The 17,792-nt window shown below is 35.2% G+C and overlaps 1 protein-coding gene across 3 annotated transcripts in view; it reads right to left on the minus strand.

Moving 5' to 3' along the window:
* The window catches only part of RGS10 (regulator of G protein signaling 10), a 70,619-nt gene that overhangs the window by 51,740 nt on the left and 1,087 nt on the right, over positions 1 to 17,792 (minus strand). The window contains exon 1 of one of the 3 annotated variants that reach the window (XM_069099076.1): positions 3,578 to 3,730. The exons of 1 other annotated variant lie outside the window; for it this stretch is intronic. In XM_069099076.1, coding sequence (XP_068955177.1) covers positions 3,578 to 3,647 — 70 coding nt within the window. In that variant the 5' untranslated portion in view covers positions 3,648 to 3,730. Of the gene's footprint in view, positions 1 to 3,577; positions 3,735 to 17,792 lie in introns of those variants that run through there. One more of the 3 variants, XM_069099078.1, reaches the window with a different exon arrangement.

The raw sequence follows: 17,792 nt of genomic DNA on the forward strand, positions 1-17,792 counted from the left end.
CAGAAGTTCATTGTTCTTAAAAAGTGGCAGAGCTCAGCTAACACTGCAGGACATTTATGTCTGTCAAAGTTTATGTCTCTGACCACTAGTTTTCAACTCATATTTGAGATATCTTCAGAACTTTTAAAACAAAACAAGACACCAAAAGACTCATGATGGAAAAAATGCTATCCATATCCAGAGAAAGAACTATGGAGTCTGAATGCAGATCAAAGCATACTATTTTCTCTTTTTTCCCCTTTCTCGTGGTTTTCCCCTTTTGTTCTAATTCTTCTTTCACAACATGACAAATGTGGAAATATGTTTAATATGACTGTACCTGTATAGCCCATATCAGATTGCTTTACTCTCTTAGGGAGAGAGGAGGGGAGGAAGGGAGGAAAAATTTGGAACTCAAAATGTTGAAAACTATTTTTATTTGTATTTGAAAAAATAAAATACTTTAAATGGATAAACATATTTTTAAAAAACAACAAAAACTAAAAACCACACACACTTGATGGTCTGCTGTTAAATGGCAACCATTTGACAGACATATATACAGCAAACTATCAGCTCACATTTCTTCTGAACCATTGCCACATTCAAGTTAACTAATCATACTCTCTGTGGCATTAAACTAAATACCTCCCTTACCCTTGCAATGTTTCCATTACTTTGCTCACAATACTTCCACTGTTTTCCAATCCACACAACCGATCTAAAACGAAGTTTTAGATTATTTCAAATCATTTTAAAAGGAAGTCTTTCACTCCTGCTAAAAACAACACTTCAGCCTCAGTTTATTTCCAAAAAAAAAAATGAGTTTTTTTTAAAGAAATTTAAACAGATTAAACTTCCAGATATAAAACCCCCAGTGTCTTTCTCTCCGTTATTATGGAGATTTTTAAAGACTCTTTGATAAGTAAAAGATAGCCAAGATTTAAAATACTGTAAATCTAGGAGAACAGGATTTGGAATGCCCATGAGGCAATAGAACAATAGAAGGGGAAACTCCTTAAGAATTAATACAATCTACAAGTGTAAGGCACCCTGTTGGAATGGAGTAGGTTTCCCCTTATAAATGTGTCTTCAAACAAAGGTCGTGTATCTACTTGTTAGGAATGTGATAGGTGAAATTCTTGGACAGACACATATTAGGCCATGTGAATTTTATGGTTCCTTCTAATTCTGAACTCTGATGGTAAATTTATAGATGTTACATTTATTAAAGGAGCTGTGTGAAAACAGGGACATTGACACACTCTGGATTAAGCTGTGAATTGGTATAGTCATTCTGGAAAACAATTTAGAACTATGGGCAAAAGCTTACTAAATTGTGCACTCACTTTAATCCAGCACTAACATAGTACACCTATACCTGAAAGTGATCAAAGAAAGAGGAAGGAGTTCTATCTGTACAAAAATATTTATAACAGCTCTTTATGTAGTGGCAAAGACTTGGAAACAAAGGGGGTGCCTATCAGTTGGGGAGCAACTGAACAAATTATAGTATAGAAATACAATGAATTACTATTGTGCTGTAAGTAATGATGAAGGGGATGCTTCAGAGAAATCTAGGGAGACTTATATGGACTGATATAGAGTAAAATGAGCAGAGCCAGGAAAACAATTTATACTAAGATATCAGCATTGCTAAAATAATTTTGAAAGACTAAAGAACTCTGATTGAAGTTCAATCAATCAAAGATCAATCACGATTCCAGAGGACCAGTGATGATGAAGACTATCCCCATATAGATAGGTGATTGGCTAATAGAAAGAAGGAGAAACGCATTTTTAGATGTGATCATTAGGGGAATTTGGTTTGTTTGATTCTGCTTATTTGTTATAGGGGTTTCTTTGTTTTTTCCAGTTGAGGTAGGAGAAAAAAATACAAATACTTGATAATGGAAAAATAAAATTTAACTTAAGCAACAACAAAAAAGATGCCTTCAGACTTATTATTACTCGACAATCTGACTTTGCTGTTATTTGGTTAATCACTATTAAATTTTTGGGTTGTTAATTTCATCTTGTAAAAATAATTCCTCTAGGAAAGTTAATACCAGTGCTTATCCTTTAGGGAATTTGTAGCATTTTACAAATATGAAACCTGTACACAGACTAATAATTTTATTTCATACTTTAAAATATGGATTTTGATAAATTTATCTCTAAATATATAGTTAATATTTATTAAAAAAGAGAAAATTTAATTTTTATAACTTGATCTTTATGACAACAGAAGCTAGAATATAAAATACAAAGAGACAGAACAATTAATTTATATAATTATAGAATCCTAGATTAAAGATCTCCGAGGTCATCTAGTCCAACCCCACCCCATCCCAACTTACATATGAAAAGCTGGTTTTGAATCTTATTTTATCTTATATGGAAGAAAAAAAGACATGCAATGTACATGTTAGAAATGATCAAGTTTTCAAACATAAATGTAGGATCAAAGATATAGAACTGGACAGGTCCTTAAGGTTTTTCTAACACTACCCCCTTATTTTACACATAAGGAAACTGAGACCAAAAAAATTAAATGACTTGTACAAGGTCTTAGAGGTAGGTAGGAAGGGACAAAGTCATGTCTCAAACCTAACTCCTTTGATATCGAGTGCAGCACCTGTTCCACACATCATGCCACCTCCTAATATGAATTCCTTAGAAATCAATACCAAAAATGTATCTATAACATTCATCAGCATGGAATTCTGGCAGTTGGACTACTAGCTCAAGGAGCATGAAATTCTATGTGATCATCTGTAGCTAAATAACTTATAAGAGTTAAGTAACGTTTTAATTAGTAGCATATTATGGTTCCCCAAAAGCCTCGAGTTACCTCTCTATACTATGTGATCTAGTTTCAAGTTTCTCCTAAAAAAAGTTTTAAAGTTAGGATGACTGCCCAAAGAAAATGTAAACTGTGTACATGTCCTTGTGTATGTGCACATGTGCATGCATGTGTACAGAGATAAATCTCCTTTAAATAAACTCTACTTTGCAGCAACACAGCAAGAGACTGCTCAGAAATCTGTATGCCCCACAAAATCTAGTCAAAGCTAACCACCTTCTTAACACATTTTCCTTATATCCACATAGAAAAAGAATGCATTCAGACTCATAACCCAAGAGTGACAGCCTATTAAACACAACTGAGCATCCAAGAAAACAGCTTTTGAGTAAACTAATTTATGGAAAGAATCCTCCTAAAAGATCAAGTGTTAATAGCTACAGAATCAAACTTCTGAGAACAATATGTAATTCCCCTGGTAGGGAACTGTACATGAACTGAAGGCAAACTGAAAAATAAAATGAAATAAAATAACAACAAATACCAATATCTGTAGCAAAAATAAAACATAACAACAACAATTAAAACATCTTTTTTTGAGTGGGATAGATGGGAATCTCTTGAAAGAAAAAAAAAGTATCACAGATATTAAACAGTCCTAAAGGAAACCAAGCACCTAGTTATTACCATAAAAGTCACACAAAAACCAAAGTTCTTTCCCATCATTAACTGGAAATCAAAGCTAAAATAGCAGAAGAGTGGCCAAATCTACTAAGGGAAGCCATCCCTTACTTTCCATCCTCTGAGTATTACTTGAATAGCTCCCAGGTGAAATGGATGCCCATAGATCTGCCCTTGCCATCTCTGAGTTTTCAAAGACTCTGTGTCCTAAAGAAGCGGAGAATTTGTGTCTCCTATGAACCCTTTGACTTGATCAAAGAACAAGCCTCAACATCCTCTTTTGAATGGACTAAACAACAGATGTTCATTCAGTGACTTCCAGTTTGAACCAGAAGGAAGGAAATAAAAAAAGGATGAGCTGTTGTTATTTGTAGTCTCCACTGAATCCTTGCTCTCCAGGCAGATACCCAGAGAACTAGGCAAAAGCCCCACATAATGGCACAAGTGTGTGGAGGAAAGGGGAGAGGCAGCTCCACAACATAAACCATATAATACAATAAGCTCAGTTGGGATTAATGCTCTAAAATGTAAAAGTAATAATAATTTTATTTTATATAATTTTAAATATTTATACATTTTAATTATATTTTCTATATAATTGTATAATTAAATTTCTAAATTTTAAGTAATTTTATAAGAAAAATGAATAGTAAGGTCCCTAAATTGTGAAGAAGAAAAAAAAATTATCAATGGGTTTTGGTTATTGTATAGTTGTTGAAGAATTTTTGCATGACAAAAGGAAATTTCTCCAAAATTAAGATAAAAGACGGATGGCGGTGGGCGGGGAGAGAAAGCACTTGCAGTAAATGTAGCTGATAGACTATATTCTCCATCAAAGAAACAAAAGGAAAAAACAGCCTGTTTATCACAAATACTCTGGCAAGAAAAGAATGAAATACGAAATTAGTGATGGAAAAGAAGGAATTTTATTACATTGCTGATAAGGCTGCATAGACTGGGGCAAACTTTTGAAAGAGCAACCTAGCAATAGGTAGTCACAAAATTTGTCACACACCCTTTGACAGGGCACTACTATCACTATTAGGATCATATCCTGAAGACACCATTAAAAAAAATTTTTTTTAGAAACTTGTCTGTACAAAAATATTCATGGCTGCTTTATTTTTTACAGATTCACAGAATCTCAAACTTGAAAGGGTCCTCAGAGGCCAACTAGTCTCTGACCAAGAATTCATTTTGCACTATATCTCACAAGTGCACAACAATCTTTTCCCTGAAGACTTCTAATGAAGAAGAATCCGCTACCTCCTTCCAGGTGGACCATTCCATTTTGGGATAGCTTTCATTGATAGGCACTTTTTCCTCATGTAAAACTGGTTTTGTGGAAAGAGTATATAATTTAGATCTAGGTTTGAATTCCAATTCTGCTACTTACTACCTTGGGCAAGTCACTTCTCTTAGGGCCTCGGTTTCCTCTCTGTTATGTGAGATTATTTCTAAGGTCCCTTCCAGCACTAAAATCCATGATCCTATAAGCAAATATAAGTCTCTTTCTCTCCAACTTTCACCCACTGCCCTTATTTCTGCTTTCTGGGATCAAGCAGAACAAAGCCGATCCCTCTCCCACATGATAGTCTCAAATACTTGAAGACAATCATCATGTTCTCCTTAACGTTTACTTCTCCAAGCTAAATATCCCTACCTCATTCTAACCAATCACCATGAATCATGATCTCACCATCCTAAACATACATCTCTGGATAGCCTTTTTTTTTTTTTAAAGCAATCAGGGTTAAGTAACTCGCTCAAGGTTACACGGCCAGTTATTTCTGGGTGTGGTGCTGAGTGTCTGAGCCCGGATTCGATCCCAGGTCATCCCGACTCTGGGGCCGGTGCTCTTACTCACTGTGCTACCTGGCTGCCCTGATCCTTCTCTGGATATTCTGACATTTATTAATACATTTGTAATACTGAACAACTGAAAATCTAAATTAATTAATTAAGAAATGATTGATTAAATTTTTGCAATATCCAGTATCATGACGACACAAAATAACAAATATCAAGAAATAAAAGAAGGAAATATCCATATGAAATTATGCAAAGCATGGTCAGCCAACAATACCAACAAAGATCTAGATTACATCTACATTTTTAAAGCCAACAAAGGCAAGAGTTCTTTGTAAATACATAAACAGATTCTGAGGGGAACTGAGTGATTATGTTTTCACTGTTTCCCTAATATGAGCATTTCTATTATGTTATTATTTGTAAGAGTGTTGGACTTGAAATTGAAAGACCTAGCTTCAAATCTCCACCTATAACACTAACCATCCATGTGATCATGTGCAGGATTTGTAACTTAAGGATGCAGAGGGGAAAAAAACTGACTGAACAAAATCAAAAGAAAATAAGATGTGAAGAATACAAGATCTTTATAAGTCAGGGAAATTGAAATAAGTGGTGAAAATATATGAAAAGGCAGTTTTCAAAAGAAGAAATGCAAACTATCAATTCTTTTTTTTTTTTTTTTTGGAGGGCAACTGGGGTTGACTTGTCCAAGGTCACACAGCTAGTATTTGTGTTAAGTGTCTGAGGCCAGATTTGAATTCAGGTCCTCCTGACTCCAGGGCCAGGGACTCTATTCACTGTGCCACCTAGCCATCCTAATTCTTTAAATCATAATAATAAGAGAAATGAAATGAAACTCAGGATATTCCAACTTAATACGCATCATATTTGTATAGATAACAAAAAGTAAAAATGGTTAAAAGAAAGGCTGTAATAAGATAGGCACTGTTGTTAGAGCTGAGAATTGGTTCATTTTGGAAAATAAATGGAATTATATTAGAAAATTCGCTAACATATAAAGTCTTTGATCCAGTAATTCCATTACTATTATACAGCCTGAAAGAATAAAACCAAAGGGAAAGAATCCACATAAAAATACAATTTATACACATATATGATGAAAGTAAAATGGGTGCCATAAAACAGGAAATGGATGAACACACTGTGGTATATAAATGGGATGAAATATTTATTTTTGCACCATAAGAAATTATATTTGTATAATTTTTATAATAGGGCTTTGCTATGTATGTTCAAATCACCTAAGATAGAAGCGATTGCTGTCCTTCATTCTCAAAGAGGACCAAAATGACATTACTATGCTAGAGTCAAATTACAGTGATCTGACTGTAGCTTGATCAGACCAGTATGAGCTCAGAATGTTCTACCACAGGCCAGGGCATAAATGGTTCATGTGAACATTTGGGGTGGATTCTCTAAATTTGCACATCTCACATTTCTTTTGAGCTATTTCAATTTTGTTTTGCTCATAGCGCACGTCACCTTCTCCGATATGGACATGCCATGCTAAGCAGTCTTGTGCCAGTGTCTCCCATGTCACACAATCAAGTCCTAAGTTCGTTTAGGAGATACCTTGAGAGTCATGTACCTGAGAACCAGTGTAGCTTCAGAAGAGGTTGAGGAATGGTCGATATAGTGTTTGCTGCCCAACAACTCCAGAAGAAATGTAAGGAGAAGAATTGAGTTCTGTACACGTTTGTAGATCTGACCAAGGCCTTTGATATTGTCAGTCATGAGGACTTATGGAAAATTATGTCAAAATTTGTTTGCCTGGAGAAGTTCATCAGCATTGCACATCAATTTCAAGATAAAGATACCCATGTGGGAAATGATAGGAATCTGTTTATGGAAAAAGATATCCTGTGTTCCCCTACCATATGGGTTGCAGTAGCTCTGCTTTCCATGGCTGTACAGCCAGAACAGTTTGTATCTTTAAAACTACCAGAGTGGAACCGTCCCATTCTCTCTTCTAGTAGTGCACAGGGGAGCTGAAAGTTCTGTTCACCCACAGCATGGGGCAAACTAAGCCAAGTAGAGGGAAAGGCTACCTTCCCCTTCTCCCTTGAGGCCCTGTGGTCTCAAGAATTAGGTTTGGAGTTTTGGTGTATTTTACTTGTCTTTTCCAGTTCTAGTACAGGCAGCAGAGTCCATGGACCTAGGAAACCATGACACCCTTGGACGCAAGTCCATGAGGGTCTTTGGACTTCGTGGGACCATGTTATATAGGAAGTGAGGTAAGCTATGAACCTGATCTTCTTTTGCTCCCTAAAGACTGAGGTGGTGTAAAAGAAAATCTTGCCCCACCCAGGCGTGTGGGGGGAGGGTTAATATGTTTGTTCTTGCTATATTTTTAAAGCAAATATTCCTTTGTAAAAGCTCATCTAACCACTGAGTGGTTAAGTGTAATTGGGGTGCAGGAGACTCCTAAAATCAGTAGAACACAATCAATAGGGGCTTCATCTAACCATAACTATCCCAAACTCTCTTAAAGCTACTGGAAAATCCTGGGGGAGGGATGAAATATACTTGGCTTTTAAGCAAGGGGGGCCAGGGTAGTCACTTTTATATTATAATGACTAATCTTGGCCCTGAAGAAGAAATGAGGAAATGCACCTTCTTTTCTGGTGAAGAAGTGTACTATGGGGCTATGTGTACAAATATTTATATACTATTAGACACATTGTTAAATATGTTGGTTGAGTTTACATAACTATTTGTTACATAGTAAAGGCTAAAGGCTCACTGGGGATGGGAGTGGAAAACAAACAGGTGTATCCAAAAGTGACTGTTTTAAAAACAGACAGAGGGGTGGCCAGGTAGCACAGCGTTACAGTAAGAGCACCAGCCCCAGAGTCGGGATGATCTGGGATCGAATCTGGGCTCGGACACTTGGCACCCACGCAGAAACACCTGGCCGTATAACCTTGAGCAAGTTACTTAACCCCAATTGCTTTTAAAAATAAATAAATAAAAAATAAAAACAGACAGAAATTGAATTTAAAAATTCAGAAAAACTTGTGAGAATTTATATGAACTGATGAAGAACAGAGTTAATAGAAGCAAGGAGAATATTTACACGAATATTTACACAATGGCCATAATAATGAAAGGGGAAACAAAGTGTTAAGATTCTGACCAATGCAGTGAAAGGAAACTACAGGCAAGGACCACTTTCATGTTTGTATTTATATCCCCTATATCTGGCACAGTGCTTGACATATTTAACAAATGCTTGTTGATTTCAGAATACTCCTAATGAAACATACCTCCTTCCTCTCAGGAGAGAGACTGGACCATAGGGGCAGAATGAGCCTACATTGTCAATGTCTCTGTGTTGCGTGCACATGCACATCCTTCCTTCCCTTTATACCACAAAAAAAAATGAGAGATAAAGACAGAAACAGAGAAAAACAAAGATAAAGTGAGACACGGAGACAGACAAAGACACGCAGAAAGAGGGAGAGAATGAAAATGAAATTAAATTCAGGGTATGTGGGCTGAGACTAGATATTCAGAAAAGAAGCAGGAAGACTCTATGGGAGGGAAACTAGGTTAGTAACCTAACCCTAGGGATAAAGTATCTGACTTACAAGAGGGAGAAAATTAGCATAACAATTTAATGGAGGAAAATACAAACTTTGAAATTACAACTTTAAATGTGAAAGGATCAAATTCCCCATTAAAAAGTTAGAAAATGGCAGAATGAATAAAATACTAGACCCAACAATAAGAAACATTTAAAATATTAAAAAAAAATACACAAGTGAAAATGAATGGCTGGAACAAAATTTATCATAGTCCAGAAAGTCCTCAAATAAGATAAAGGTGAAATGATAATTTCATATAAGACAAAAATTAAAATGGAAAATGATAACAGAAATAAAGAGAAACTATATTAAATATAAAATCTCCATAGATAGTCAAAAAGTATCATTATTAAATAAGTGTACCAATAAGATATCAACTAAGGTCTTAAGTGAAAAACTAAATGAATTACAAAAAGGCTTTGAAAATAATCAACCAACAAGTATTTATTAAATATCTCCAAGGTGACAGACATGCTAAGCTAAACACTAGGAAGAACAGTTATTGGTGAAGCCTACCATATTTGAGAAAACTCTATGGCTAAAACTTTTCTTTTAACTGGGTCTGTGATTGCAACAGTGAAGGAAGTGACCTCAGCTATTTACATTGGTACTTTCTCAGGCAACTTAACTTATTAGAAAGTAGCCTTGTGATATTGAGAGATTAAGTAATGTGCCCATGATTACAATTCAGTATACTTCAAAGATTGAACTTGCAACTAGGTTTTCCTGACTCCAAGGCCAGGTCTTTATCTCCTATATCACACTGCCTTTCATGGGTGAAGCTACTTACCTTAACTGTCACTTGTTTTGAGCATAATGATATATGTATTACAGCAGAACTATGATCATAGTAATTCACATTTATGTATTATAAAATAATAATTACGAAAACTTTAATATTCTTTCAGAGCTGGGTCAATCTAGCAGAAAGATTAACAAAAAAGAAAAACATGAGCAGATATTTGGAAAATCAAGTTGTCAATAAAAAATGAAAAGGGTAATTTCATAATAAATAGAAAGGAAATAAAAGATTAACAGAAACTATTATACTATATAAATGCAAGAGATATCAATAAAAATTTATTTCTTCCAAAGTAAACTATTGAAAAGCTTCACAGTATACTGTCAAGTATCAACACTTCCTAAAGGTTTATTGATCCTTGGGTGTGGCCTTTTGACTGAATCCAAGTTTTACAGAACAAATCCTTTTTATTAAAGTGATTTGTTCTGTGAAGTTTGGATTCAGTCAAAGGGTCACACTTGAGAACCTAGAGGGCAACATGTGGCATCAAGACCTCAAGTTCCGCCCCCACACACACACCTTTTGTCCCTTTTTTGCTGATGCTTCTTCCTCTTATTTTATTTAGTCATTGTTATAGTTAGCATTTTTAGTTCTATACAAAACTAATAGTGGGGAGAAGGTATATTCTTACTTTATTCCTGAACTTACTGGGCAAGTTTCCATTTTTTTCCATTGCAAATGACGCTATATCTTGGTTTTAAATATGTAGTTTTGATTAATTAGAGAATGATTCTTCCATATCAATGCTTTTTAGGGTTTTAAAATAAAGGAATACTTAATTAATCAAAAACATCTGTGGCAGACTTTATCAGTGTCATGTGATTTTTGCTGCTAATTATTTTCCTAATATTGCACTATTCTTTTTTTTTTTTTTGCTTTTTGGAAGGCAATTGGGGTTAAGTGACTTGCCCAAGGTCACTGGTAGTTTTTGTGTTAAGTGTCTGAGGCCGTATTTGAACTCAGGTCCTCCTGACTCCAGGGCCGATGCTCTATTCACTGCGCCACCTACCCACCCCAATATTGCACTATTCTTATATCACCTGCTTTAAATCCAATTTTGTCACAGTGAATTATTTATTAACTATATTGTTATAATTCTTTTGCTAATATTTTATTTAAATACTTACATTAATATTAATGATAGCGATTTACATTTCTCTTTTTCTGATTTTTCCCTATCTTTTTTTGTAGCAGTACTATATTTGCTAGATAATGGGAGGTCAGGAGAATGTTTTCCTCCTCAGTTACTGAGAATAATTTTTCTAGCATATGAATTAATTGTTCTCTAAATACTTGATGGAATTAATTGTACATCCATTTAGATAAAGTTTTTTGTAGTTTATAACTTGTTCAATCCTTCTTTTTTGAGATTAGATTGTTTAAGGTTTTGTGTTTCTATTTTTTTATTAACTTGAATATTTTATTCCTTTAGGTAATAATTTATTTCCCCCAAACCAGTTATTTGACACTGGTTAGTAAAAGAGCAATAGAAAAGTGGATAAAACAGCTAAAAACAAATGAGCAAAGTAGCCCAGATAGATTTTAGAACACAAACTACTTACGGAAAGACTCTATATTCAACATAAATTAGTGGAAGGAGGTGGGGTGTGGGGAGAAAGGAAGAAAGGAGAGGGAGAGAAATGCAAACTATTAACAACCATATAAAAGAATGTACCAAAAGACTAATGGTAAGAGAAATGCCTATCAAAATGAATTTGATGCTTCACCTCACACCCAGGAAATTAGCAAAGATGACAAAAGATGGGAATAGTCGATGCTGGAGGGATTGCGGAACAAGGCAAACTAATACATTGTTGGGGGAGCTGTGAAGTACTAGTAGAACCATTCTAAGAAAGCAATTTGGAATTATCCAAATAAAATGGCTATATAATGTCCATTGTCTATGAATCAGAGATTCCACTGATAGGAATATATCTCATGATTACTCATAAAAGGAAAAGCCCCATATATACCAAAAATGTTTATTGCATCCCTTTTTGAGGTAGTAAAGAACAGAAAATGAGGTAGATGATCATTGATTGGGAAATGGCTAAAGAAATTATGGTACATAAATATAATGGAATTATACTGTGCTGTAAGAAACAATGAACAATATGAACAAAGAAAAACAGAGATAGACTTAATTGAACTAAAGCAAGTGACATAAGCAGAACCAAGAAAACAATATACATGATCACTAGAATAATGAAAATGGAAAGAACCACAAAGCAATTAATAAGAAAGCACTTCCCCCAACACTTTCCAGGGGTAAGGAGCCTATGTTGTAGATCACTGCATCACAGTTTTTTTTTTTAATATATATTGATCTGTTTTACTTGTTTTATCTTCTTTTTTCTTTCTTTCTTTTTTTTTAAAAATCATTTCTTCCATGGGGAAAGGGGAAGGGGAGAGATACAGTGGGACCATATAAAAACAAATGACATTGATAAAAATTTATTTGTAAAACCCAGTGTGGAAAATAGGAAGTAGTTTGCCATAAAATAGGTTTAGAACAGCATCTTACACTATACAGCACAGTAAACTCCAAATTGATAAATAATCTAAATATAAATGGTAATATCATTTTAAAAATATTTAGAGTAAAATAAGAGTGTATCTTTCACAGACAAGGTTAGGGGCAGAATTCACAAACAGTTAAGGGATTTAGATCACAAAAGATAAATTGAACATTTCTATTTTTAAAAATTACAAAAATTCTGTTCAAATAAAATCAATATAGAACAAATAACAAAAGGTATAGATTGGTATCAATACCAATAAAAGCAGAAACAAGACAGCAGCATGGTAAAGTGGAATCTTTGGCCTTGGAATCAGGAAGGTAAAGGACTAAATTTTGCTCCATACAAGCATTAGCTACATGACTTTGGGTAAGTCTTATAACCTTTCTGGGCTTCAGTTCATTATTTTATTTGTAAAATATGAGGATTGTACTTGATACCCTTTAAAATCCCTTTTAATTTTAAATCTATGATCCCATGATCTGAAGTAGCTCTGATAAAAGTCTGATATCTAAAGTCTATAGAGAACTGATTCAAGTATATGACAAGTTGCTCCCCAATTGATAACTAGTCAAAGGATATATGGAAAGAGCTTTCAAAATTCAAAATGCAAACAATCACATGAAAATGCTACAAGTGATTAACAAGACATATCAACTACAGTAATTCTCATGGATAACTTCAAACCCATCAAATTCACAAAAATCAGACAAATAGAAAATGTTAGATGACTTGTAAAAAGATGGACACACTGTTGGTGAAGCCCTGAATTAGTTCAATAATTCTAAAAAACAATTTGGAATTATGTGAGAAAAGTTACTAAACTGTCCATATTCTCTGATCGCTTTATTGGGCATTTACCCCAAAGTCAACAAGAGATAGGCCCCATGTGAACATCATAGCATTACTGTTTGTGGAAGCAAAGGGACATCCATTGAGTGGGGAATGGCTGAACTAACTGTTGTACTTGACTGTCCTGGAGTCTTTTTGTGCTGTAAAGAATGACAAAGAAAAAGAATTCCAAGAAATGTGGAAAGATGTATATGAGCTAATACAGAGCAAAGAAAGCTGAATTTGGAGAATAATATATGCATTGACTACAATAATGAAAATTATGACAATTCTTTTTTTTTGCTTTTCTTTTGGAGGGCAATTGGGGTTAAGTGACTTGCCCAAAGTCACATGGCTAGTAAGTGTGTTAAGTGTCTGAGGCCGCATTTGAACTCAGGTCCTCCTGACTCCAGGGCTGGTGCTCTATTCACTGTGCCACCTAGCCGCCCCCTATTATCACAATTCTAAAAGGTAACAGAATAAAGATCAACTACAAAGACCAGTGTTGGTTCCAGAGGGCTTTTGTTGGCACACATTTCTGGTTAGAGAAGTGATAAATTTGTGGATACAGAATGCTATATATACAGTCAGTTACAGTCACTGTAACCAATTGGTTTTGCTTACTGGTTTATTAGTATTTTGTTCTTCCTAAATAAGGAAGGATACTGTTGAAAGGAAGTTTGATATAATGAAAAGTGTGCTTTATTTGAGTCAGAAGACTTGTTTTAGTGTAATCTTAGGCAAGTGACCTAATTTCTATGGTCTCAGTTTCTGCAGCTGAAAAATCAGGGGGTTCACCTAGATGACCTCTAAGGTCCATTCTGGCTCTAAGTCTATGATCCTATTGGGAGAAAGGTCTTTTGGGAAGTTATCACAATGTTTTAAAAAAAATCATCAATAACAAGTAAAGCAATTCTAATAATCATGTGTGAATTTTTATTTTTTTGAAGTTACGCAGGACAAAGGCTGTGAGACACATACTGTGAGATCCCCCTCAGGCCCTACTCTGGCCTGTCATTGGATTAATTCCATGAGAGACCTAGCCTTACTTTACAAAAGTCAGCAAATATGTCACCTGAAACATTCTGCAGGGAAATCTTCCTCCCTCACAGAGGCTGCCTTTCTGCTGAGTTGTTACAACAAAGATATTAAATTAAATGACTGTATACACTGTCATCTTTAAATAAGAACTCAAGCTGGCTAATAAATCAAAAAATGTTTCAAAGCGCTTAATGAGATAATCTTTAATAGGCCTTGGGGAAAAGTTTGAGAGCCTGGGAGTAGTTGGGAAGCCTACTATATACTCACTACTACATACTCAAACACAGTCACTAATCATCAGAATTATAGAGGTTTTAGAATTCAGAGCATCTAACATACCCATTTACAAGAGGCAAAATAACTTGTTTAATGTCATTCAGTTAATAGGTAAACGAGACAGGAACAGAATTCAGATCTTCAGACTCCTAATCTATCCAGTATTCTTTCAATTGCTTCTCTATGTGGAAAAGTCATTGTTCATATTCTTTAGGTCAGTGGATTAGGGAGAAGCCCCAGAGTCATCCAAAATATGAGGGTCTTTTTAGGGAGAAGGGGAGGAAAAAAGGTGAATTATTAAAATTTGGGTAAGGAGAAAGAGTAAAGCGTACCTATGTCAAAAAAAGCTATGAAAGTTACCTCCTTCCATTATTAAACAAGGGATAGAGGTAATAAGAGAAAATAGATCATTTCAACTTCATAAAATTTAAAAGCTTTTGTGTGAGCCAAATCAATACTGTTAGATTAGGAAGGGGAATTTTCAAATGAGAAAATCTTTGCATCAAATGTCTCTGATAAAAGTCAGAAATACAAGACATATAGAGCATTAACACAAATAGGTAATAACAAGAGCCATCATCCAACAAAAGAGCAGTGAAAAGTCTATGAACAATATTCAAAAGAATTACAAACTATCAATAAGGAAAAAATGTTCCAGATCAATAAAAACAAGGGAAATACAAATTGAAACAACTCTAAGGTTTCATCTCACATGCACCAAGTTGACAAAGATGACAGAAGATGGAAATGGCCAATGCTGGAAAGTCTAATAGACAACAGGTATTTACTGTTTTGGAACTGAACTAGCCCAACCATGCCAGAAGACAATCTGGAATTATGTGAGAAAAATCTCTAAATTCTTCATATCTACCTTGACCCAGAGATATACATCAAGGAGGTCAAAGACAAAAAGAAAAGTCCTATTTAAGCAAAAATTATTTATAGTAGCATTTATTGTGGTAGCAAAAACTGGGAATAAAGAGAGTGTCTGCTGATGTGGAAATCACCGGACAAATGAATGAAAATTCTTTTTCATTCATTATGAATGAAATGGAATATCACCATAAGAAACATGAGGAATTCAGAGAACTATGAGAAAGATTATATAAACAGATATACTGAGTAAAGTAAGCAGAGGTTGGAGAACAATATAAACAATGACTGCAATTATACAAATAAAACACTAAAATGAAGTCAAATGCTAAGTAATTATGACAAATCTTGGCCCCAGGAATGGAAATGAGGAAGTGTATCTTTCTTTCCAGTTGGGAGGTGAAGGACTCCAGGTGTGGAATATGGCATACTCTGTCAGATGTGGTCATTCTAAGTTGGTTTACCTTAATTGTGTCTTTGTTCCAAGAAAAGACTATTGACAAGGCGGGGGTAGGAGATGGATAGAACACATTCAGAAATGTTTTGATATGAAGACAAAAGGCTCCAATAATGTTTATTTAAAGATAATCATAAAGACAGTTTATGAACGTTGAATAGAAGGGTACAAAAACATAAGCAACAGTTTAAGGGTACTTCCTCCCATCAGTTTTTCAGTAAAGTGACTTGACCATCAGAGTCTTAAAATATAATGATTTGATATGTATGGCAGACTTAGAGTTGTGGAAAACACTTAAAAAACATGTACTCCCATTTCTTATCCACTCATCCTTTAGATCACAGAATGTTAGAATTAGAATTTAGAGATCATGATTTTGAACCCTCTTGTTTATTTTTACTTTGCTCCCTACACTGATAATTACAACACTAGCCAATGAGTCTCAGGTTCTTTCATGCCAGATTGTGAGATTTTTAAGTCTCAAGATTTCAATCTAAGTATTAGGTAATCAATCATAGTACCACAAAAACTAGTTTAGGTATCCATCACTGTACTAGATGACACTGTAAATACCATCAGTCTCACTATGGATGACTTGAACATTTTTTTAAAGCTTAACTAATGCTGCACCCAAACAGGTACATTGATAGGCATGTTGCTTAGGAGGATGAGGAGGGTGGTTGATGAGAAGAGATAAGGTAGAGGGTTCTAAATTGGTACAGAAAGCAATCTAATATGTAACAACAAAAAAAGATAGACAATTGTTTGCACTTTTTGCCCTGGCAAATTTTTTTGGAATATTTTCCAAGGGAATAATCCAAAAGAAAAAAAGAATTAATTTGTACATTGTACACAGAAGTGGTGATTAGAACAGTGAAAAATTAAAAATAACCCAAATGTTCATCAATAGGGGAACAGCTGAGTAAAGTAGGGCACAATAACACAATAATACACCTCTTTAAAATGACAAGCATAAAGACTGTCAATCACAGACTGATGGATTTATAACCATAAGGAACCATAGAGATCATCTAGTCCAACCCTGTCATTTACATATGAGAAAACCAAGGCCTGCAGAGATTAATTAGGTGACCTGCCCAAGATGATACAGGTATCAAGAACAGAGTTGGGATTTGTACCACGTTCTTCTAACTCCAAATCCAATCACATGGAAACAGTTGGTTCCTTTTGTTTTTTGGTCGTTTCTGTCCTGCCCAACTCTTCATAATCCCATTTAGGGTTTTCTTGGCAAAGATTTTGGAGTGGTTTGCCATTTCCTTCTCCAGCTCATTTATGGATGAGGAAATGGAGGCAAACACAGTTAAGTGATTTGCCCAGGATCACACAGCTAGTAAGTGTCTGAGACTAAATTTGAATTCAGGTCTTCTTGACTCCAGACCTGACACTCTATCCACTGCACACCCAGCTGCCCTAGAAATACTTACTGTACTTGAAATAACATTAAGGAAAAAAGCAAAGGATATAATATAAACAGGGATGACACCTATGTAAATATATGCGAGATTTGAAGATAGAAGAGAATTTGGAATAATAAAACACTTAGAATTTAATTCTCATTAGGTTCGGGGGGGGGGAGCGAAATAGGGTGGAAAGAATAGGGAAAATTTGGTTAAGATCCTAAATTTTAAAATGCATTACCCTAGTTAAGTAATATGAAACTCAATTCAAAACCTAAAACTTCATTCAGCACTTCACAGTCTGGTGACAGTCCCCATAGGGTCAACCTCTTGGTGGAATCTGGCAAAAGTGAAGGGGTTAAAGTGAACCTTGCTTTGTCACCAAGTCATTCCCTGAAAATTCAGATCCAAACTCACTATACCCCCCAGGTACTGATACTCTGCTTAGTTCATGCATAGCAAAAGTAATGATTTGGGCTGTTGTGTGATCTTTTTGGAACAAGGATAGAGATCTCTCTCTCTCTCTCTCTCTCTCTCTCTCCCTCCCTCTCCCCCCCCCCCTCCCCCCTCCTCCCGCCCCGCACAGTCCCCTCCTCCCCCCCCCCCCCCCCCCGCCTCTCTTGTCTTTTTCTTTTCTCCCTCTGTCTCTCCTCTATATCCATCTCTCTACACCTAACAAAGACACAAGA

Source organism: Petaurus breviceps, unplaced genomic scaffold, assembly GCF_028583685.1.
Source record: "Petaurus breviceps papuanus isolate PSGF00001 unplaced genomic scaffold, PetGlider_PUasm1.0 37, whole genome shotgun sequence".
NCBI lineage: Eukaryota > Metazoa > Chordata > Mammalia > Diprotodontia > Petauridae > Petaurus > Petaurus breviceps.